Source organism: Oncorhynchus masou, chromosome 24 (genome assembly GCF_036934945.1).
Source record: "Oncorhynchus masou masou isolate Uvic2021 chromosome 24, UVic_Omas_1.1, whole genome shotgun sequence".
Lineage (NCBI taxonomy): Eukaryota > Metazoa > Chordata > Actinopteri > Salmoniformes > Salmonidae > Oncorhynchus > Oncorhynchus masou.
In genome coordinates this window covers 80,999,066-81,023,100 of record NC_088235.1, presented here as the reverse complement: position 1 = coordinate 81,023,100, position 24,035 = coordinate 80,999,066, and the positions used below count along the sequence as shown (strand labels likewise).

At 43.2% G+C, this 24,035-nt stretch overlaps 2 protein-coding genes across 4 annotated transcripts in view; both read left to right on the top strand.

Moving 5' to 3' along the window:
• The first annotated feature begins 3,164 nt into the window (after positions 1-3,164).
• LOC135512791 (peptidyl-prolyl cis-trans isomerase FKBP8-like) lies at positions 3,165-18,521 on the top strand. Of its 3 annotated transcripts, none has more exons than XM_064935172.1 (9): positions 3,165-3,357; positions 3,843-4,089; positions 4,199-4,368; positions 4,581-4,669; positions 10,808-11,028; positions 15,406-15,578; positions 15,656-15,733; positions 15,836-15,933; positions 17,180-17,263. In XM_064935172.1, the coding sequence occupies exons 2-8, from the start codon at positions 3,843-3,845 to the stop codon at positions 15,908-15,910; spliced, it is 1,053 nt and encodes a 350-aa protein (XP_064791244.1). In that variant the 5' UTR covers positions 3,165-3,357; the 3' UTR covers positions 15,911-15,933; positions 17,180-17,263. The 3 variants fall into 3 exon arrangements, with proteins under 3 accessions (XP_064791244.1, XP_064791246.1, XP_064791243.1); XM_064935171.1 differs by lacking the exon at positions 15,836-15,933 and adding an exon at positions 17,506-18,521 and having other exon boundaries at positions 3,177-3,357; positions 17,180-17,314; XM_064935174.1 differs by having other exon boundaries at positions 3,168-3,357; positions 15,816-17,289.
• Positions 18,522-19,318: 797 nt separating this feature from the next.
• Positions 19,319-24,035, top strand: part of LOC135512790 (RNA polymerase II elongation factor ELL-like) — a 43,559-nt gene continuing 38,842 nt past the window's right edge. Inside the window, exon 1 of the mRNA XM_064935170.1 lies at positions 19,319-19,495. Coding sequence (XP_064791242.1) covers positions 19,361-19,495 — 135 coding nt within the window. The 5' untranslated portion in view covers positions 19,319-19,360. The remainder of the gene's footprint in view (positions 19,496-24,035) is intronic.

Here is a 24,035-nt window from a genome sequence, read left to right as displayed (position 1 = left end):
TTAACAAATCAAAAACTGAAATTGGGCGTGCAAAATTATTCAGCCCCCTTAAGTTAATACTTTGTAGCGCCACCTTTTGCTGCGATTACAGCTGTAAGTCGCTTGGGGTATGTCTCTATCAGTTTTGCACATCGAGAGACTGAAATTTTTTCCCATTCCTCCTTGCAAAACAGCTCGAGCTCAGTGAGGTTGGATGGAGAGCATTTGTGAACAGCAGTTTTCAGTTCTTTCCACAGATTCTCGATTGGATTCAGGTCTGGACTTTGACTTGGCCATTCTAACACCTGGATATGTTTATTTTTGAACCATTCCATTGTAGATTTTGCTTTATGTTTTGGATCATTGTCTTGTTGGAAGACAAATCTCCGTCCCAGTCTCAGGTCTTTTGCAGACTCCATCGGGTTTTCTTCCAGAATGGTCCTGTATTTGGCTCCATCCATCTTCCCATCAATTTTAACCATCTTCCCTGTCCCTGCTGAAGAAAAGCAGGCCCAAACCATGATGCTGCCACCACCATGTTTGACAGTGGGGATGGTGTGGTCAGGGTGATGAGCTGTGTTGCTTTTACGCCAAACATAACATTTTGCATTGTTGCCAAAAAGTTCAATTTTGGTTTCATCTGACCAGAGCACCTTCTTCCACGTTTGGTGTGTCTCCCAGGTGGCTTGTGGCAAACTTTAAACAACACTTTTTATGGATATCTTTAAGAAATGGCTTTCTTCTTTCCACTCTTCCATAAAGGCCAGATTTGTGCAATATAAAACTGATTGTTGTCCTATGGACAGAGTCTCCCACCTCAGCTGTAGATCTCTGCAGTTCATCCAGAGTGATCATGGGCCTCTTGGCTGCATCTCTGATCAGTCTTCTCCTTGTATGAGCTGAAAGTTTAGAGGGACGGCCAGGTCTTCGTAGATTTGCAGTGGTCTAATACTCCTTCCATTTCAATATTATCGCTTGCACAGTGCTCCTTGGGATGTTTAAAGCTTGGGAAATCTTTTTGTATCGAAATCCGGCTTTAAACTTCTTCACAACAGTATCTCGGACCTGCCTGGTGTGTTCCTTGTTCTTCATGATGCTCTCTGCGCTTTTAACGGACCTCTGAGACTATCACAGTGCAGGTGCATTCATACGGAGACTTGATTACACACAGGTGGATTGTATTTATCATCATTAGTCATTTAGGTCAACATTGGATCATTCAGAGATCCTCACTGAACTTCTGGAGAGTTTGCTGCACTGAAAGTAAAGGGGCTGAATAATTTTGCACACCCAATTTTTCAGTTTTTGATTTGTTAAAAAAGTTTGAAATATCCAATAAATGTCGTTCCACTTCATGATTGTGTCACACTTGTTGATTCTTCACAAAAAAATACAGTTTTATATCTTTATGTTTGAAGCCTGAAATGTGGCAAAAGGTCGCAAAGTTCAAGGGGGCCGAATACTTTCGCAAGGCACTGTAAATGTGTGGTTTGAACCTATTCCGGTGTTTTTGGCAACCATATAAATTAATTCAGTCATTTTTTTTTTAACCAATCATTTATATATACACTAGATGACTACTGGGTGCTGTTTTGAAGCCTCCGCGCCTCCATCTTGGCACTCCCCCATGATTGTAACATATTTTGGGAAGCTATATGCAGTAAGACCCGAGGTGTGGTATATGTAAGTAAGACCCGAGGTGTGGTATATATAAGTAAGACCCGAGGTGTGGTATACACCAAACATTATGCAATGCATGTAATTTTGTCCTTTTATTTAGATTTATTTAAAATACTGTTCAATTCCATGAATTCCTATGGAGGACTGCTTCTTCGTGTTGGATTAACCTGTTGTGACGTTTTGATAACTGTAAATCTCTCTAGGACAAGGTAACTTTTAACAATATATTCACCTGTATATACCCCCCCAAAATTAAATGCGGCAGGTAGCCTAGTGGTTAGAGTGTTGGACCAGTAAATGAAAGGTTGCTGGCTCTTATCCCCGAGCTGACAAGGTAAAAGTCTGTCGTTCTGCCCCTGAACTAGCCTACCACTGTTCCCCGGTAGGCTGTCAATGTACATTTGTTCTTAACTGACTTTCCTAGATAAATAAAGGTAAAATATATATGTAAATAGCTACTGATATTGCTATCAATAATGAACTACAAATGCCATGATGAGACTGCTGAATCGAGGTAAAGCCAGCTCCACTGGCTTCCAGTTGAAGCTCGCAGTTGAAGCTCGCATCCGGAGCTGTGAGGGGAACGGCACCGCAGTACCTCCAGGCTCTGATCAGGCCCTACACCCAAACAAGGGCACTGCGTTCATCCACCTCTGGCCTGCTCGCCTCCCTACCACTGAGGAAGTACAGTTCCCGCTCAGCCCAGTCAAAACTGTTCGCTGCTCTGGCCCCCCAATGGTGGAACAAACTCCCTCACGACGCCAGGACAGCAGAGTCAATCACCACCTTCCGGAGACACCTGAAACCCCACCTCTTCAAGGAATACCTAGGATAGGATAAGTAATCCTTCTCACCCCCCCTTAAATGATTTAGATGCACTATTGTAAAGTGGCTGTTCCACTGGATGTCAGAAGGTGAATTCACCAATTTGTAAGTCTGCTAAATGACTTAAATGTAAAGGTAAACTATTAACTATCTAATGCTAGCTAAACATAGTAATGAATAAATTGGCACCATTTCTTTAAATGAACAGTCTTGTGCAAGTTTTTAATTGACACAATTCAATACCTGTTAGCAATGGTGTCCTGACGTGCAGGAGCTTGCATGGATTTGTAGTTTTGCATATGATGTCTACTTTAACGCAAATTAACATTTTAGAATCAAATTAAATAGAGCCGAATATATTGATAAAAGTCACCTTGTCCGAAAGCGATTTACGTGGTTATCAAAACCAGGGTAAGCCGACGTGAAACAGCCCTTAATTTAATTGTTTCAAAAATCCCCTATGGGAAAAATTTATGGCACCATTTCCCTATCTGACCGCTAGGTTTTACGGGTAATATGACACCTCCACTGTGGGGTTCGATATGGTGACTGGTGGCTTCAAAGCCTCTCATTTGTCAATGCAGAGCATCAGCCATCCAGGGTTTGTAGCATTGGTTTGAACAGCCAATTAATCTGTTTGACTGTCATCTGGATCTACCAATCGTGTGAACGCTTACAGAGGATGAGCCAATAGACATAAAGGAACGATGTCAGGCCAAGTCTTCCTACGCCTGCTAAATTATGTTACTGGTTTAGGCCCAAGGTGAACTCAGGAAGAGCCTGCCATTGAATGACAGAAGCATCAAGCAAAGCTAGCTATTGTCACAAACTCTTCGATCAGGCATTCTGTCCTTTTATCAAGCATATCATAAGGTAAGGGTACTCACTGTAGCATCGTTAAAATAAACATGAAGGACACAATTACAGAGGGGTAATTTCGTATAAGAAAGCAACTAACTAGCTAGCCTTCTAGCAGGCAAGCTTGGTCGCGAGCTAACTCACAACAACAACTTCTCAAAGTATTCGAAACACCCACTGAAATCCTGAACATGTATTGATAAATAACTAAACTTGCTACTGTAGCAAGCTAGCTAACTGGCTGTTCTCGAACGTTTTGTTTTGAAACGCAATGCGTCTTCACTGCTATGGTGACGAGCTAACATTACCAGACCCAGAATCATAGATGAATCTGGTCAAACCACAGCAATCCATTCTTTCTAAACAAGATGCACTGTATAATTCCAGTGTGTGTATAGCCAATAACACCCCTTTATTTGAAAGGCACAGTTTATGCTGTTTACCAAAACATGCTTGTCTTTTCTCTGCTGTATTTCTAAATCACATTGACATTTCAACAGATGACTGACAAAGAGGAGGTGACTGGTGCAGGTGATAACCCACAGATGATTCTAACAGGGAAGAAGTCAGGGAAAGCATCGCTGCTGGACAGTGGGGAAGACTTTGAGATGTTGAGTGATGATGAAATTGATGATGACCCTCCTCCTTTGGAAGATGCTGGGGGTGGGAAGAAGACTAAAAAAGAGCCCGCAGAGGACCAAGATGCTAGCCCTTCATCTCTAGTAGATGAGTGGATGGATATACTAGGTAACAAAATGACCCTTATATTTACTATAGGTCAAAGAAAAAGGACAATGATCATGTATTGACAGTCGTCACCATTTGGTTAAGCTTATTCTCACTTATCTATTTGCAGGTAATGGCCAGCTAAGGAAGAAAGTTCTGCGGGCAGGGAATGGGCCAGACAGCAGGCCCACAAAAGGCCAGAATGTTGTGATTCACCTGAAGACTTCACTGGCTGATGGGACTCTTATAGAAGAGCAACCGGAGCTGTCTTTCACTCTGGGAGATGGTGATGTCATCCAGGTACATTCTACTTAGTATTTTAAGTGACAGCAAATCTGATCTGTTTCTATACAATGCAGTGATGTGAGTAGATATGAGAAATGTAAATGGAACAAATGTATGTTTCAAGTTAAGTGTTGCTTTTATCCACCAGCAATGCCTCCAACTTTGATCTTTGATTTAAGATGAGAAGTAGAACTATCAAGTTTTAACTCTTGTGTGCTTTCTCGTAGGCTCTGGATCTCACAGTGCAGCTCATGGAAATGGGGGAGACGGCCCTTGTCAAAGCCGACGCTAAATATGCATATGGTGCCCTGGGGAGGTATGGAGGGTTTCTTAATCTTGCTGGTTCTTTGTGGTTTCACTGGCATGTCTCGTTGTTGTTACCCAAACAAGCCATCTATTCTAAGATTGTAATTACCTATAAAGATAACTCTAAAATGCTTGCTATGCTTCATGACGTCAAATTAGATATCATTAACCCTTGTGTCGTCTTAACATTCTGTATACTCCCCTTTTCCTAAGGGACAAAAAAATGACCCGCCTTCACTAAACCCCTCAAATAAAGCAGCTTAATTGAATTTTAAACCCCAAATCTATTTTGCATGAAGAAACAACCTGTCATTCATCACAAACTTTGTGAATATCTGGGTTTTCCCTCTTCACAATGCAGAAAGACTGCATTTAATCAGTGGACACCACTCGTTTTTATTACAACACCTGTCATAAGAGGTTTTTTATTATTATTGCTAAAGGTACTGCATAGGTGTAAACACATTTTTGTTTGTAAGAGATGGCACTTGTATAGCCTAAGAAAGTAGCAGAAATGTGCAGAAAGTAGTTTTGAATGCATTTTATTTAAGGGAAACAATAAGTCTTGAACCTTTTTTACAACATAATGATATATTCTTATATACTGTACAAAGAGGAATTCCACTACATAATGCATAGTCTTCTACCATTTTTGCAACCATTGCCCCCACCTACAAAGTGTATAAACAACAACAATAAAATAAGGTAATAGATACAAAACAAAAATGTGAAGAACATCAATCAACTCTAATTAGCACATGTATGACAGTATGCAAGTGTGTGTGCATGGACTTTGCAGATGTATTTCTCACATGTGCAGCACATAGTATTTGTTTTACAGTCCTTCTTTGGGGGGCAGAATTGTCATCTCATCTTGCCTGCTGCAGCCTCAGGCCAATATTCAGCCTCCTGAACAGCTTTCACAAGCGCTGCTGTGCGAGGGAGGCGCTCCCTTCTTTGAGTGTGTGAGGCTCCAAGAACAACACCCTCTTGTTCCGCTTGTCAGGCATCCAGGTAGGGTTAATCTTGTTCCATATCACAAAGGTTTTGTATGAGGACACATCAATGATGTTATGGAAGATTGCCCGCTGGCCTGTAGTCATCATCCCCCTGCAGCTATAAGTTCCAATCACCTTGTCCACGCCTCCTTTGTTGTAGTCTCCTAAACGTCTCTTATGGCCGCCAGTTTGTCTCCCGCACGTCTTGACTCACGGTGACTAAATCGTAGCATTCTTGAGAAAGTGTGAAAGACTTTCAGTGGCACGGAAAATCGCCCTTCCACTCTCTCGATTGCAGAGAATACATGTAGCCTCGCCTCTGGACCTATACACACCCGCTAAGATTAGCAGCCCTATGTAGGCACGCAGGTCAATCTCATCCATCCTTTTCCAGTTGTCTTCATATTTACGGGAACCCTCCATTTGTAATCTCCAGACTGATTTTTATTTTTTTTATGGCTGGTGTGATGAACATGTAGAATTTTGAGGCAACGTCCTGGGCATATTTAGCTATTCTTTGACAAATGTCTCCTTCAGCGTGGGTATTTCTTCTTCATCTGAAGATGATGCATCATGCTCTGGGTTGTATTATTCCCCATCTTCTTCAGATACCTCTTCTAAATCATTGTTCTCTTCTTCTTCCTGGACAGCTGAAAAAATCAGCTCTACGACCCGTTGTGCACTTATGGCTTCAGCAAAGAGAGAACTGGGGGAGGGGGGGGGGGCGGGCTGGCTGTCATCTGCAGCACCTTTATAGCCTCTGACTGCATTCCACATTAGTAAACCATGTTTATTTTGTCTGTGAACTTGAATCATGTGGAGGGGGGATCCTGCACATTAATTTAGTCTGTGTGCTACTGATTTACCACAATCTAAATTGTGTGTGTGTTTTTGTGGTGTAAATGAATTTAGAACTGCCGGGTCAAAAATTACCCTAAGACAATCTTTGTACCCTGGTGGTGTACATCTTTAATGGAAACATGAACAGAGGCAACATTTCACTTTTTTAATGTTGGGGTCACTAGGAAAAGTAATCAAATTTCAAGTTGAAGAAATATAATTTAGGGGGATTTCTCTGACCTTTCTAGGGCTCGACACAAGACGTGGTGTGATCACAAAAACATACAGGAACTCAAATCCTTCTGTTCACCTGATTTAGAATTCCTCACAATCAAATGTCGACCGCATTATCTACCAAGGGAATTCTCTTCGATTATAATCACAGCCGTATATATTCCCTCCCAAGCAGACACATCGATGGCTCTGAACAAACTTTATTTGACTCTTTGCAAACTGGAATCCATACATCCTGAGGCTGCATTCATTGTAGCTGGGGATTTTAACAAGGCTAATCTGAAAACAAGACTCCCTAAATTCTATCAGCATATCGATTGCGCAACCAGGGCTGGCAAAACCTTGGATCATTGCTATTCTAACTTCCGCGACGCATATAAGGCTCTGCCCCGCTCTCCTTTCGGAAAAGCTGACCACGACTTCATTTTGTTGATCCCTGCCTACAGACAGAAACTAAAACAAGAAGCTCCCACGCTGAGGTCTGTCCAACGCTGGTCCGACCAATCTGATTCCACACTCCAAGACTGCGTCCATCACGTGGACTGGGATATGTTTCGTATTGCGTCAGACAACATTGACGAATACGCTGATTCGGTGTGCGAGTTCATTAGAACGTGCGTTGAAGATGTTGTTCCCATAGCAACGACTAAAACATTCCCAAACCAGAAACCGTGGATTGATGGCAGCATTCGCGTGAAACTGAAAGTGCGAACCACTGCTTTTAATCAGGGCAAGGTGACCGGAAACATGACCAAATACAGTGTAGCTATTCCCTCCAAGGCAATCAAACAAGCTAAGCGTCAGTATAGAGACAAAGTAGAATCTCAATTCAACGGCTCAGACACGAGTTATGTGGCAGGGTCGACAGTCAATCATGGATTACAAAAAGAAAACCAGCCCCGTCATATACCAGGATGTCTTGCTCCCAGGCAGACAAAATAACTTTTTTGCCCGCTTTGAGGACAATACAGTGCCACTGACACGGCCTGCAATGAAAACATGCGGACTATCCTTCACTGCAGCCGTCGTGAGGAAAACATTTAAACGGGTCAACCCTCGCAAGGCTGCAGGCCCAGACGGCATCCCCAGCCGCGCCCTCAGAGCATGCGCAGACCAGCTGGCTGGTGTGTTTACGGACATATTCAATCAATCCCTATACCAGTCTGCTGTTCCCACATGCTTCAAGAGGGCCACCATTGTTCCTGTTCCCAAGAAAGCTAAGGTAACTGAGCTAAACGACTACCGCCCCGTAGCACTCACTTCCGTCATCATGAAGTGCTTTGAGAGACTAGTCAAGGACCATATCACCTCCACCCTACCTGACACCCTAGACCCACTCCAATTTGCTTACTGCCCAAATAGGTCCACAGACGATGCAATCTCAACCACACTGCCCTAACCCATCTGGACAAGAGGAATACCTATGTGAGAATGCTGTTCATCGACTACAGCTCGGCATTTAACACCATAGTACCCTCCAAGCTCGTCATCAAGCTCGAGACCCTGGGTCTCGACCCCGCCCTGTGCAACTGGATACTGGACTTCCTGACGGGCTGCCCCCAGGTGGTGAGGGTAGGCAACAACATCTCCACCCCGCTGATCCTCAACACTGGGGCCCCACAAGGGTGCGTTCTGAGCCCTCTCCTGTACTCCCTGTTCACCCACGACTGCGTGGCCACGCACGCCTCCAACTCAATCATCAAGTTTGCGGACGACACAACAGTGGTAGGCCTGATTACCAACAACGACGAGACGGCCTACAGGGAGGAGGTGAGGGCCCTCGGAGTGTGGTGTCAGGAAAATAACCTCACACTCAACGTCAACAAAACTAAGGAGATGATTGTGGACTTCAGGAAACAGCAGAGGGAACACCCCCCCTAGTCACATCGATGGAACAGTAGTGGAGAGGGTAGTAAGTTCCTCGGGATACACATCACAGACAAACTGAATTGGTCCACCCACACAGACAGCATCGTGAAGAAGGCGCAGCAGCGCCTCTTCAACCTCAGGAGGCTGAAGAAATTCGGCTTGTCACCAAAAGCACTCAAACTTCTACAGATGCACAATCGAGAACATCCTGGCGGGCTGTATCACCGCCTGGTACGGCAACTGCTCCGCCCACAACCGTAAGGCTCTCCAGAGGGTAGTGAGATCTGCACAACGCATCACCGGGGGCAAACTACCTGCCCTCCAGGACACCTACACCACCCGATGTTACAGGAAGGCCATAAAGATCATCAAGGACAACAACCACCCGAGCCACTGCCTGTTCACCCCGCTATCATCCAGAAGGCGAGGTCAGTACAGGTGCATCAAAGCTGGGACCGAGAGACTGAAAAACAGCTTCTATCTCAAGGCCAACAGACTGTTAAACAGCCACCACTAACATTGAGTGGATGCTGCCAACACACTGACTCAACTCCAGCCACTTTAATAATGGGAAATGATGTAAAATATATCACTAGCCACTTTAAACAATGCTACCTAATATAATGTTTACATACCCTACATTATTCATATATGTATACGTATATACTGTACTCTATCATCTACTGCATTTTTATGTAATACATGTATCACTAGCCACTTTAACTATGCCACTTTGTTCACATACTCATCTCATATGTATATACTGTACTCGATACAGTAGATGGTATCTTGCCTATGCTGCTCTGTACCATCACTCATTCATATATCTTTATGTACATATTCTTTATCCCCTTACACTTGTGTGTATAAGACAGTAGTTTTGGAATTCTTATTTAGATTACTTGTTGGTTATTACTGCATTGTCGGAACTAGAAGCACAAGCATTTCGCTACACTCGCATTAACATCTGCTCACCATGTGTATGTGACAAATAAAATTTGATTTGAAACATCTCAGTTTACATTGGCGCGTTACGTGCAGTAATGTTTTGATTCCAAAACATCCGGTGATTTTGCAGAAATACCTAAACATTGATAAAAGATGCAAGTGTTATTCACAGAATTAAAGATGGACTTCTCCTTAATGCAACCGCTGTGTCAGATTTTTAAAAACTTGACGGAAAAAGCATAATCTGAGAACGGTGCTCAGAACCCAAAACAGCCAGAGGAATATCTGCCATTTTGGCGTCATCAGAAGCTAGAAAAAACACAATATTCACTTACCTTTGATCTTCATCAGAAGGCACTCCCAGGAATCCCAGTTCGACAATAAATTACTGATTTGTTCCATAAAGCCCATCATTTAGCCACTTGTTGTTAGTGTGTTCAGGCCAGTAATCCATCTTCGTGAGGCGTGAGCACTTCCTCCAGACCAAAACTCAAAGTTCCGTTACAGTCCATAGAAACAAGTCACATGATGTATGCAATCAATCTTTAGGATGTTTTTAACATAAATCAGCAATCGGGTTCCAACCGGAGAATTTCATTGTCTGAAGAAAAGCATTGGAACAAGAGCAAACTCTGTCGGGAGCGCGCGTCATGAGACCGAGTCTCTCTGCCAGACAACTCACTCAAAGAGCTATTATGAGCCTCTCCTTTATTGTAGAATCCTCAAACCAGTTTCTAAAGATGGTGACATCTAGTGGAAGCCCTAGGAAGTGCATCCTCATATCTCACTGGGATTTCAATAGGCACTGTTTTGAAAATTGATTTCACTTCCTGTTTGGATTTCTTAGGTTTTTGCCTGTCATACGAGTTTTGTGATACTCAGACATCATTCAAACAGTTTTAGAAACTTCAGAGTGTTTTCTATCCAATACTAATAATAATATGCATATATTAGGATGTGGGACAGAGTAGGAGGCAGTACAGTCTGGGTACGCTATTCATCCAAAAGTGAAAATACTGCCCCCTATCCCAAGAAGGTTAAACAGTGGTGGGTCATTTTTTTTAAACTTAAGACAACACAAGGGTTAACTTGTGTTCCTCTTAATGGGAGCTAAACTCCTCAGCACTCTTCCCTTTTTTAAGAAAGAGCTGTGAGTGGAATGCTGCTGTCTTGAGCTCACTGCTTATAGTACACGACCTGACTTTGCTCTCTGATTGTGTGCTCCCTGCCCTGACCTCCACCACTGTCTCCACTGGCAGCCTTGCCCCTGAGGTGCTTCCCAGTGCTGATCTGGCCCTGGAGGTACAGCTGCTGGATGCCACTGAAGCCCCCGACCTTGAGCTCCTCTCCCCCCGGGAGAGGGTTGCCCTGGCTGGTCAGAAGAGGGAGAGGGGGAATGTCTACTACCAGAGAGGAGACTACGCCTTTGCTGTAAACTCTTATGGCTTTGCCCTGCAGATCACTGAGTCCAGCTCTAAAGGTGACCGTAGTGAGATTTTTTTTGTTTTGTTATTTGCGAAAGCACTGTTTTTGGATGGCCCTGGAATTTACTAATCAAATCCAAATCAAATGTATTTATATAGCCCTTCTTACATCAGCTGATATATCAAAGTGCTGTACAGAAACCCAGCCTAAAACCCCAAACAGGTGCAGCTGTGGCTTGGAAGCACGGTGGCTTGGAAAAACTCCATAGAAGGGCCGAAACCTAGAGCGGAACCAGGCTATGAGGGGTGGAGATTATAACAGAACATGGCCAAGATTTTAAAATGTTCAGAAATGACCAGCATGGTCAAATAATAGTAATCACAGTGAACAAGTCAGGGTTCCATAGCCGTAGGCAGAACAGTTGAAACTGTAACAACAGCACGGCCAGGTGGACTGGGGACAACGAGTCATCAGGTCAGGTAGTCCTGAGGCATGGTCTTGGGGCTCAGGTCCTCCGAGAGAGAGAATTAGAGAGAGCATACTTAAATTCACACAGGACCCCGGATAAGACAGGAGAAATACTCCAGATATAACACTGACAGGCAGGATATAACCCCACCCACTTTTCCAAAGCACAGCCCCCACTCCACTAGAAGGATATCTTCTACCACCAACTTACCATCCTGAGACAAGGCTGAGTATAGCCCACAAAGATCTCCGCCACGGCACAACCCAAGGGGGGCGCCAACCCAGACAGGAAGACCACGTCAGTGACTCAACCCACTCAAGTGATGCACCCCTCCTAGGGACGGCATGGAAGAGCACCAGTAAGCCAGTGACTCAGCCCCTGTAATAGTCGTTAGAGGCAGAGAATCTTAGTGGAGAGAGGGGAACCGGCCAGGCAGAGGCAGCAAGGGCGGTTCGTTGCTCCAGTGCCTTTCCGTTCACCTTCACACTCCTGGGCCAGACTACACTCAATCATAGGACCCACTGAAGAAATGAGTCTTCAGTAAAGACTTAAAGGTTGAGACTGAGTCTGCGTTTCTCACATGGGTAGGCAGACCATTCCATAAAAATGGAGTTCTATAGGAGAAAGCCCTGCCTCCAGAGGTTTGCTTAGAAATTCTAGGGACAATTAGGAGGCCTGCGTCTTGTGACCGTAGCGTACGTGTAGGTATGTACGGCAGGACCAAATCGGAAAGATGGGTAGGAGCAAGCCCATTAAATGCTTTAGTTTAGCAGTAAAACCCTAATCAGCCCTTGCCTTAACAGGAAGCAAGTTTAGGGTGGCTAACACTGGAGTAATATGATCAAATCTTTGGGTTCTAGTCAGGATTCTAGCAGCTGTATTTAGCACTAACTGAAGTTGAGTGTTTTATCAGGGTAGCCGGAAAGTAAAGCATTGCAGTAGTCTAAACCTAGAAGTAACAAGAGCATGGATGAATTTTTCTGCATAATCTGTGGACAAAATTTCTGATTTTTGCAATGTTACGTAAATGGAAAAAAGCTGTCCTTGAAACAGTCTTGATATGTTCGTCAAAAGAGAGATCAGGGTTCAGAGTAACGCCGTGGTCCTTCACAGTTTTATTTGAGATGACTGTACAACCATCAAGATTGTCAGATTCAACAGAAGATCTCTGTTTCTTGGGACCTAGAACAAGCATCTCTGTTTTATCTGAGTTTAAAAGTAGACAGTTTGCAGCCATCCACTTCCTTATGTCTGAAACACATGCTTCCAGCGAGGGCAATTTTGGGGATTCACCATGTTTCATTGAAATCTACAGCTGTGTGCCATCCGCATAGCAGTGAAAGTTAACATTTATGTTTTTGAATGACATCCCCAAGAGGTATAATATATAGTGAAAACAATAGTGGTCCTAAAACGGAACCTTGAGGAACACCGAAATGTACAGTTGATTTGTCAGAGGACAAACCATTCACAGAGACAAACTGATATCTTTCCAACAGATAAGCTCTAAACCAGGCCAGAACTTGTCCGTGTAAACTAATTTGGGTTTCCAATATCGCCAAAAGAATGTGGTGATCAATGGCATCAAAAGCAGAACTAAGGTCTAGGAGCACGAGGACCGATGCAGAGCCTCGGTCTGACGCCATTTAAAATGTAATTTACCACCTTCACAAGTGCAGTCTCAGTGCTATGATGGGGTCTAAAACCAGACTGAAGCATTTCGTATACATTGTTTATCTTCAGGAAGGCAGTGAGTTGCTGCGCAACAGCTTTTTCTTTAAAGTGTTGAGAGGAATGGGAGATTCGATATAGGCCGATAGTTTTTAAAATAGTTTCTGGGTCAAGGTTTGGCTTTTTCAAGAGAGGCTTTATTACTGCCACTTTTAGTGCATTTGGTACACATCCGGTGGATAGAGAGTCGTTTATTATGTTCAACATAGGAGGGCCAAGCACAGGAAGCAGCTCTTTCAGTAGTTTAGTTGGAATAGGGTCCAGTATGCAGCTTGACGGTTTAGAGGCCATGATTATTTTCTTCATTGTGTCGATATAGTACTAAAACACTTGAGTGTCTCCCTTGGTCCTGGCAGAGTTGTGCAGACTCTGGACATCTGAGCTTTGGAGGAATACGCAGATTTAAAGAGGAGTCCATGATTTTTTTCCACAAAGAAATTAATGAATTTATTACTGCTTAAGTGAAAGCCATCCTCTCTTGGGGAATGCTGCTTTTTCGTTAGCTTTGCGACAGTATCAAAAATACATTTTGGATTGTTCTTTTTTTCCTCAATTAAGTTGGAAAAATAGGATGATCGAGCAGCAGTGAGGGCTCTTCGATACTGCATGGTACTGTCTTTCCAAGCTAGTCGGAAGACTTCCAGTTTGGTGTGGCACCATTTCCGTTCCAATTTTCTGGAAGCTTGCTTCAGAGCTCGGGTATTTTCTGTTTACCAGGGAGCTAGTTTCTTATGACAAATGTTTTTAGTTTTTAGGGGTGCAACTGCGTCCAGGATATTGGAGAAACATTAAAAGCCACAAAATGTATTCCATGGGACAAAACTAGGTCCAGAGTATGATTGTGGCAGTGAGTAGGTCCGGAGACATGTTGGACAAAACCCACTGAGTTGATGATGGCTCCGAAAGACTTTTGGAGTGGGCCTGTGGACTTTTCCATGTGAATATTAAAGTCACCAAAAATGTGAATATTATCTGCTATGACTACAAGGTCCGATAGGAATTCAGGGAACTCAGTGAGGAATGCTGTATATGGCCCAGGAGGCCTGTAAACAGTAGCTATAAAAAGTGATTGACTATGCTGCATAGATTTCATGACTAGAAGCTCAAAAGACGAAAACATTTTTTTTTTTTGTAAATTGAAATTAGCTATCATAAATGTTAGCAACACCTCCACCTTTGCGGGATGAGCGGGGGATATGGTCACTAACCAGGAGGTGAAGCCTTATTTAACACAGTAAATTCATCAGGCTTAAGCCATGTTTCAGTCAGGCCAATCACATCAAGATTATGATCAGTGATTAGTTCATTTACTATAATTGCCTTGGAAGTGAGGGATCTAACATTAAGTAGCCCTATTTTGAGTTTCAGTCTCTTTCAATAATGGCAGGAATGGAGGTGATCTTTATTCTAGTGAGATTGCTAAGGCGAACACCGCCATGTTTAGTTTTTCCCAACCTAGGTCGAGGCATAGACCGGTCTGAATGGGGATAGCTGAGCTGACTACACTGACTGTGCTAGTGGCAGACTCCACTAAGCTGGCAGGCTGGCTAACAGCCTGCTGCCTGGCCTGCACCCTATTTCATTGTGGTCCTAGGGGAGTTCGAGCCCTGTCTATGTTCATAGATAAGATGAGAGCACCCCTCCAGCTAGGATGGAGTCAGTCACTCCTCAACAGGCCAGGCTTGGTCCTGTTTGTGGGTAAGTCCCAGAAAGAGGGCTAATTATCTACAAATTCTATCTTTTGGGAGAGGCAGGAAACAGCCATGAGAAAGTTGTCTGGCTGCGGGGACGGTCCGAGGGGATTTATACTACTACTGTACTTACTGGTGGAACAGACACTGTTTCATCCTTTCCTACACTGAAATGACCCTTGCCTAACGATTGCGTCTGAAGCTGGGCATGCAGCGCAGCTATCCTCGCCGTAAGGCGATCTTTCTCTTGTATATTATGAGTACAGCGACTGCAATTAGAAGGCATCATGTTAAATGTTACTACTTAGCTTCGTCTGGTGGAGGTCCTGACGAACCATGTCCAGATAAAGCGTCTGGATTGAAAAAGTTGAGTGAGGGGGGAAAAACTAAACATATAAACGGTTAGTAAAAACCGTGAAGTTGTCAGGTAGCAAGGTTGGCAACAAAACGCACAGCGTCTGCAAGTTGTGACCTGAAATGACACGTATCAAACTAGGCTTCACGTGGCTCCAACTGATGGTGTGTGTGACTGCTGTTTCAGTGGACATTAGCCTGGAGGAAGAGGACGAGCTGATGGACATTAAGGTGAAGTGTCTAAACAACATGGCAGCTGCCCAGCTCAAGTTGGATCACTACGAAGCTGCACTACGGTCCTGTGTTTCAGTGCTGGCCCACCAGCCAGACAACATCAAAGCCCTATTCCGCAAAGGCAAGGTAGGTATCACACAACTGAATGTGTGGATTTGAGTGTGCATGTCTGAAAGCATCACCATGGACTTCTGTATCTGTAGGTATTGGCCTTGCAAGGAGAATATGCTGACGCTATAAGGAATTTGAAGATGGCCCTGAAGTTGGAACCAAGCAACAAGGTACTGCACTCAACATTCAAAAAATCATTATTTAGAAAGATGTGGAATGAAAACAAATTCTCAGGACCACATGTTTTTGCAGTTCTTTCTGACATCCACCAGGTGGTGCCACATTCTCTAATATTGGTGATGAAGGAAACCAGGTGGACTGCAGACTCATCATTTTGGTGGATCTGATTTCGTGTTGTTGCTGTAAATAGGTTGGTTTATCGATGCCCAGGTGATATCTAAGCATTGCTTAGACATGTTGCTCCCTGCACAGGGAGAACCAGGGCGAACCACAGCGCGTTTGCTTCTTGGACCATCTGCATGTTAATACTTAACACTCATGACCCCCCCACCACCCCACTCACTCCTGCCGCCTCAGTATTTTTTTCAGTCCAATACACCAATGTGAAATCATGCTCTGACAGAATGCCTTGTACAATTGTCCCATACAGTTTTTGTTTCTTCTTCTTGGACACTAATGTAGTGCATGAGTGTGTTGGGCTGGTAGTTGTTCATATGTTGACATTTCTATTAGCATTAGACAAGCTCTTGCATTCTGAACTGGGCTGCAAGGTGCACCACAGAGTTGGTTACACCATCTCAAGTGTGGCTGCCTGGGAATGTTTATGGTGGTGTTTTTGCTGAAGTGTTTTAGATTAGGAGCAGTAAACCATTACAAGTAGAATCTCAGTGGTCTAGATTAGAAGATTGCATATTTATATGCAAAAATTGTGGTCCACTCCCTACTTTTATTTTTAAGGATGTTAGGGTTTTCTTGTCTGAATTCATCAATTTAATTAACACAATTTGCCTTTATCTTCTCAATACAAAAGTTTTTGAAAAATGGGGAATTATGACAAGAACTGCAGCAGTTATGTAATTTCTGTCCTCAAACTATTACTATTACTATTGTGTACATGACCAGAAGTATCGGCTGATTTGAACATGGGAATGCCAAGGGGGGCCCTGTAGAAACCTGATATTGTGAAGCACCCATTTAATATTGTCAGCAGTGGGAGATGAAACCCCAAGAACGGAGACTTACCCAAACTCTCTACCCTCATCTGTCCACAACACAGTGCTTGTAAGTGGCTCCTTGGAAGCTGTAATGGACATTTTGGCCAGTACTGTGAAAATGTCCTAAATTTCCCACTCACAAACCCTTGAGACGAATGACTAAGACTTGATATGAGGGGGCTGCCTCATGCAGGGAAGCTGTTAACTTACTACCATTTTGTTGGCTGGATTTGTATTGGCACGAATATTCATTTTACAATAGCATCCATTGCTAATAATCAAGCCACCTGCAGTTAACAGAACACCTGACTATTATGGTGCATAGGGAATGGGTTGTCATCAGTGAATGTGTTTTTATATACACAGGCTATGTGATTGTGGGAAGGGGGTAGAGTAGTACGCCTGCAGCTTATTCTCACACTTTGCTGTCTCCTGGGGTAGACCATCCACTCAGAACTCTCCAAGCTGGTGAAGAAGCACTCTGAGCAGAAAGGCGCAGAGCAGGCCATGTACAAGAAGATGCTAGGCAACCCAGGCAGCGGTGGCATGCAGAAACACCAGGCCAGGTCATCATGGGTGAGACGGTCCTCACATGAGGCTTAACCTGCTCATGTCAACAAACTGATGCTAGCATAAAATGTTATTTGAACCCAGCTGGGGATCAGAAAAATATGTTTTGAGGCGTGCATGGATGTCTTACCTTTTGAATGTATTTCAAAGTGAGGAACCAACATAAAGCCTCACATTTTGTTTTCTTTTGTCCCCAGGGTGTCAGCTGGAAATGGCTGTTCGGTGCCACGGCTGTAGCCATCGGAGGTGTCGCCTTGTCAGTTGTCATAGCTGCCAGAAATTAAACAAGACAAATACTTTTTCTGGTGATTGCCTGCACCCTCCACGGTGGGACCTCACAAAAAGCAACTGGATATCTGGCAGTGCCTGTTGGAACTGGTAAAAAAAAAATTTAAAGTGGGAAGGAAATGGCTTTATCTACCACAACCTTTAGTGTGACGGTCCATAAGTTCCTCACACTGTTCTGTCACTGCTTGGGAGAATTATGACAAATACTACACAATAAACATTTGTATATGAAAAGTACTTACCACTTTTTTAAATGTGCATATGGCCATTTATTGTTAAATAAACATTGACAAATTGTTAATTGCTCCTATATGGTAATGATTATAAATATAAATTGAGCACTCTGAAATGAGAATTCTATGAATGATCGGTCAAAGTTATTTAAAATTAGCGAATGTGATATGGTCCTATATTTTTAAAGCATATGATTGTGCAATTATTTGCATTCTGCTTTTGCTCTTTTACTGGGACAGTGCCAATGATGGGTATGAGATTAATCTAGATGCTGTATTATCTGGCCCTGGGATCCACACAGTCTTGGTCGACGGAAACTGTCACATTCTTTTAAATGGCAGAATACCACCAGTCAATGGAGAATACCAATACCAATATCAGAAGTGAGAATACCTCACTTTTGATCATTCTGAGAAATTTTGAAGGGTGTACCTTCTAAATCCAATTTTAGGTCAGTTTAACAAGACATTTAATTGATTATCTATCATTTTGTTAAATTCAGGATACTTGTTATATTCATGACATGTGTTATATTCATGATGCTTGTCACCAAATGAGAAGTATCATGTTTTCTCTACAACAGACTATATGTAAAAAGACAGTCAAGTGTTGCAGACATTGTTTGAGTTTCTCACATTCCTTTATTTGTTAATTTTGTATTTATTTCAATAAAAGTTTGTCAATTCTGGTACTATGAGCCACACCATTTTTTGTATAATCAACCTTTTGGTATCTAATCTTTAAGATGTCTTGTCACCCGTACAACTCAATCTTTGACAGGTTGGAAGCACTTCATCTGTTATTACAGTACATGGACTCAATGCCTACACACTTAAGTCAAATGAGAGCTTGTTACTGTCAAAGAAAGTAAATGGATTTCTAGCACTACAGGAGGTAGAAAACACTGATTTTGTTTGTCTATTTCATATTTCCGTTGAGGGCAGTGCTTTTTCATTCAATTTGTGTCCAATTAAGCGCTATACAGCCAGGTGAGGGGAATTCCTAACTAATCCGTGATTTTAATTCATTAATCAAGTACAATGGAGCGACCCTTCGTGGAACGAGTTTGGATCTATTTTGCTGGTTGGCTTTACAGCTAGCAAACTAGAGCATTTCCTCGTCCTTTTTTTTTTTTGTACCAGTTTGTTATTGACTGGACATTCCCAACTCATGGATTCAGTCAGACGTTGTAGTCCAGTGACCTAGTGTTTCCCTCTTCCTTGCAGATCTCTGGTGTGTATCATCTGTACCCTGGTAGCCACTGACTAGACATGTCTCATGTTTTTAATGATTCACATTCTATTCTCAATGCCTCATATTTTAGTAAATAAACCGTTTATGATTAATCCTCCTTATACATGTGTCGACCTTATGTCACGTGGATATGTTTATATATAATTTATTTTCAATTTAACTTGTGACTTCATCACGCAATGCACGTAACATGAATATGCATTGTAAAGCTAATGATAGGTTTGTGCGTTTACAACACTGCTGTTCGTGCGTGAGCGTGGAGGAAATGGTAGCAAGATGGCGGCGTTGAAGGAGGAGCAGTGCTACGGATTGTCCTGTGGACGAGTGAGCAATGGCAGTAATGTCTCCGTCTTTCACGTAAAACTCACTGACAGCGCCTTGAAAGCATTTGAAGGTTATCAGATCAGCAAGGTAAGTTAACAACTCAAGTACATTATTTAACTACACGTTGGGTCTATTTTGCTGGGTGGCTGACAGAGCTAGCCGCTAGCAGTGGATATGGTAACGTTACTTCGCTGCCAAACCATGCCAGCTCAACTAGAACTAGCCAGCAAGCTTATTTGGTTAGATGGTCACTTAGTCAACGTTTAGCTATTTTATTTACATGAGTTAGATGGTAGCTCATTACTCACTAGAAAAGTTAGTCCCTTTTAAGCTAAGCAACTGAGCTATATATATATTTTTTTTTAATACAGGTTAATTAACTTTAAAAAAACCTGAACGTAGTGGCAAACGAGGCTGTTAACGTTAGCTGCCAATGCGTTTCAGATATAACACTAGCTAGCTTTATCCCGAAGGCTCGCTAACTCGCATAACAAGTGCTCTTGTCATCATAGCTGAATTCCTACCTATCTAGTTTTTGTCGTTACCACCACTAGTCGGAATCGATTAGTTAACGGTCAACTTAATTAACTCGCCAGGTAGCAAAGTAAGCTAGCTAGCCAACATTAACTAACCAACTTGTTACCTAGATTTGCTGTTAAATTCGGGGTCTGTAATGGAGCTAGGGGCGAAAGTCATAACAACAACCATATATTGTATGTAGGTAACTGTTTTTAGCTAACTTTACCGCTAACGTTAGCGAGTTGTGTTGAACATGTAACTTGGCCAAAGTTTAGTAGCTAGCTAAGTTTGCTGAGTTAACATTAAACTCTGGCGAGCAATGTCATCAGTTAGCTACCTAGCCAGCTATGCATGAATTGTGATCCACAAGTAAAGTGCAATAAAAATCCTTAGGTTACGTTGCTTTGCTCTGTTGCTTCTGGCAATCCTGAAAAGTGAGTTTGGAGGCTAGCCATCAGTAGCCCAAAAACTGCAAGATCGAGCAGGACATTTGTCATTTAACCTCCCATTTACAGCGATTCCCATTTTTAAAAAGCTAGTAAATAATAATGTTCTTGAGGTGATGATAGTCATGGACTTGGCGAGTTATGTTCGCTAGCAATGTAAAAGGTCCCCTCCCTACCGTTGATTCTACTCCTCCCTTGCTTGATTCTAATTGGTGGGCTGGCTGGCTGGCTCATTATATATTTGACTAAGAAAAGCCTGGTCATGCAAGCTAGCTACAGTATAACAAACTAATTTTATAGGTGGAATGGCAAGTGTTTTCATGATGGTCTTTAAATTAAGTTAGGGAAGAGGAAGTGCCTAACACAGCCAGTGATATTTGACATCAGCTACCTACCCTGGTAACACTTAACAGTGTCCTTGATGTAGGTAATAAGAACATGGGTGATATCCTGCTGTGCACGTCTTTGAAGCCTATTAGTATCACAATTCTGTTGCATTTTCTTGCACACTAAACAAACATTAATTTTAAAGACGAGGCTACATTGTTAGGAGTACAATGCAAATAGTCTGGGTAGCCCTTTGATTGGCTGTTCAGAAGTCTTATGGCTTGGGAGTAGAAGCTGTTTACAAGCCTTTTGGACCTAGACTTGGCGCTCCCGTACTGTGCTGTAGCAGAGAGAACAGTCTATCACTAGGGTGGCTGGAGTCTTTGACCATTTTTAGGGCTTTCCTCTGACACCACCTGGTATAGAGGTCCTGGATGGCAGGAAGCTTGCCCCCCAGTGATGTACTGGGCAGTACTAGCAGTTGCCATACAAGGCACTGATGCAACCAGCTGGTGGTGCAGCTGGAAAACCTTTTGAGGATCTGAGGACCCGTGCCAAATCCTTTGTCTCCTGAGGGGTAAAAAGCTTTGTCGTGCCTTCTTCACAACTGTCTTGGTGTGTGTTGACCATGATAGTTTGATCTGGACACCAAGGAACTTGAAGCTCTCAACCTGCTCCACTACAACCCATTCTATGAGAATGGGGGCGTGCTCGGTCCACCTGTAGTCCACAATCGTCTCCCTTGTCTTGATCACGTTGAGGGAGAGTTTGTTGTCCTGGCACCACACGACCAGGCCGCAGACCTGCTCCCTATATGCTGTCTCATCGTTCTTGATCAGGCCTACCACTGTTGTGTCATCGGCAAACTTGATGATGGCGTTGGAGTAGTGCCTGGCCATGCAGTCACAAGTGAACAGGGAGTATAGGAGGGGACTGAGCACGCACTCCTGAAGGGCCCCTGAGTTGAGGATCAGCGTGGCGGATGTGTTGTTACCTACCCCTAACACCTGGTGATGGCCTGTCAGGAAGTCCAGAATCCAGTTTCAGAGGGAGGTGTTTAGCTTCGTGATGAGTTTTGTGGACACTATGGGGCTGAATGCTGAGCTGTAGTCAATGAATAGCATTCTCACATAGGTGTTCCTTTTGTCCAGGTGGGAATGGGCAGTGTAGGTTGTAATAGAGATTGGGGCGGTATGCAAATTGGGGGGGGGTTAGAGTTTCTGGGTTTATGTGAGCCATGACCAGCCTTTCAAAGCACTTCATGGCTACAGATGTGAGTGCTATGGGTCAGTCTTTTAGGCAGGTTACCTTGGTGTTCTTGGTCACAAGGACTATGGCGGTCTGCTTGAAACATGTTGTTATTTCAGACTCAGTCAGGGACAGGTTGTCAGTGAAGACACTTGCCTATTGGTCAGCGCCTGCTCGGACTACACGTCCTGGTAATCTGTCTGGCCCTGCAGCCTTGTGAATGCTGACCTGTTTAAAGGTTTTACTCACATCGGCTGTGGAGTGCATGATCACACAGATGTCCGGAACAGCTGATGCTCTCATGCATGTTTCAGTGTTACTTGCCTCGACGCGAGCATAAAAGTAATTTAGCTTGTCACTGGGCAGCTTGCGGCTGTGCTTCCCTTTGTAGTCCGTAATAGTTTGCAATAGCCCTGCCACATCTGATGAGCGTTGTTGCCGGTGTAGTAGGTTTCAATACTATTCCTGTATTGACGCTTTACCTGTTTGGTGGTTCGTCGGAGGGCATAGTGGGATTTCTTACGAGGTTTAGAGTCCCGAAAGCGGCTGCTCTAGCCTTTAGCTCAGTGTAGATGTTGTCTGTAATCAATGGCTTCTGGTTGGGGTATGTACGTACAGTCACTGGGGACGATGTCATCGATGCCCTTATTGATAAACCCAGTGACTGATGTGTACAGAAGAATCCCAGAACATATTCCAGTCTGCTAGCAAAACAATCCTGTAGCTTAGCATCTGCTTCATCTGACCACTTTTTTTATAGACTGAGTCTCTGGTGCTCTCTGCTGTCATTTTTTTTGTTTTGTAAGCAGGAACCGGGAGGACAGAATTATGGTCATAATTGCCCAACGGAGGGTGAGGGAGAGCTTTGTATGCGTCTCTGTGTAGAGTAAAGGTGGTCTAGAGTTTTTTTTCCCTCTGGTTGCACATTTAACATGCTGGTAGAAATGTGCGGTAGTTAAACTGGAGTGATTGGACCGCTGTGATCTGTGGCGATGCGGGATAGCTTTTCTCATTTATTGCCCTGCCTGAGCTTGGTGCGGATTTCAGAGGATGCAGCCTTGTAGTTGATGAATAGTAGCACTTTTTATGCCTTTCATCCCAAGGCTCCATTGTCCACTGCTGAGGGAATTGTTTTGAAATGTCTCTCGTAGAGGTTAAGAGCGTTGGACCATTAATCCAACAGTTGCTTGTTCGAATCCCAGAGCCCGCTAGGTGAAGAATCTGTCTGTACCCTTGAGCAAGGCACCTACAAGTCCTCCCGTACAGAAATGCCGAGTAATACCTTAAAGGGATATTCACCCAAATTATACAATGACATATTGGTTTCCTTACCCTGGAAGTAGTCAATGTACAAGGTATGAAAGCAATAAATGCTTTGGTTTTATTTCCCTTGCTCTTCTTCCAAATGTTAAAGTTTTAGCATTTGTTTCACATTCAAATCATGGGACCGATATTAGCATTGTCTAAATCATCTGAAATTATCTAACATTTGAGTCGCAACAGTCACTTATAGATTTGAACATGATGTGTGAGAAAAGCTAATATCGGTGTCATGACTTAAATATGATTTGTGCCATATAGTGGATTTGGGCAAATGCTTTTGGAGAAGGTGCCAGGTAAACCAAAGCATGGATTGCTGTAGTTTGGGTGAACTATCCTTTTAAGCTATGTCAGTATGTAATAGTACAAACCTCATCCTATATTCACTGGTATTACACCACAAAGGCGTCCTCATGCTTCCCAGCTGAAACAGTTCGGAAGAGTTTCTGCATATAATTTGTCATTTTGAGTTTGGCAAAAAACTTAAATTAATGCCATTTCTTATCTTAGATTATTTCTGACTCTTTTGCCTACAGCATCTCAAAATGGACAGACAGTACTGAAAAAAGTCCTCTCACTGTCACCTGTTTATTTTCAGCAAACTTAACATGTGTAAATATTTGTATGAACATAACAAGATTCAAAAACTGAGATACAAACTGAACAAGTTCCAGACATGTGACTAACAGAAATGGAATGTGTCCCTGAACAGGGGAGGGGGCGGGGCCAAAATGAAAAGTCAGTTATTGCTGTGAGATGTTACCCCA

Excerpts from the sequence above, each read along its gene's own strand:
- LOC135512791 (XM_064935171.1), top strand. The coding sequence starts at position 3,843 with ATGACTGACAAAGAGGAGGTGACTGGTGCAGGTGATAACCCACAGATG. Across the intron at positions 15,734-17,179 it reads AGTTGGAACCAAGCAACAAG|ACCATCCACTCAGAACTCTC; the intron begins GTACTGCACTCA and ends CTCCTGGGGTAG. Across the intron at positions 17,315-17,505 it reads ACCAGGCCAGGTCATCATGG|GGTGTCAGCTGGAAATGGCT; the intron begins GTGAGACGGTCC and ends TTTTGTCCCCAG.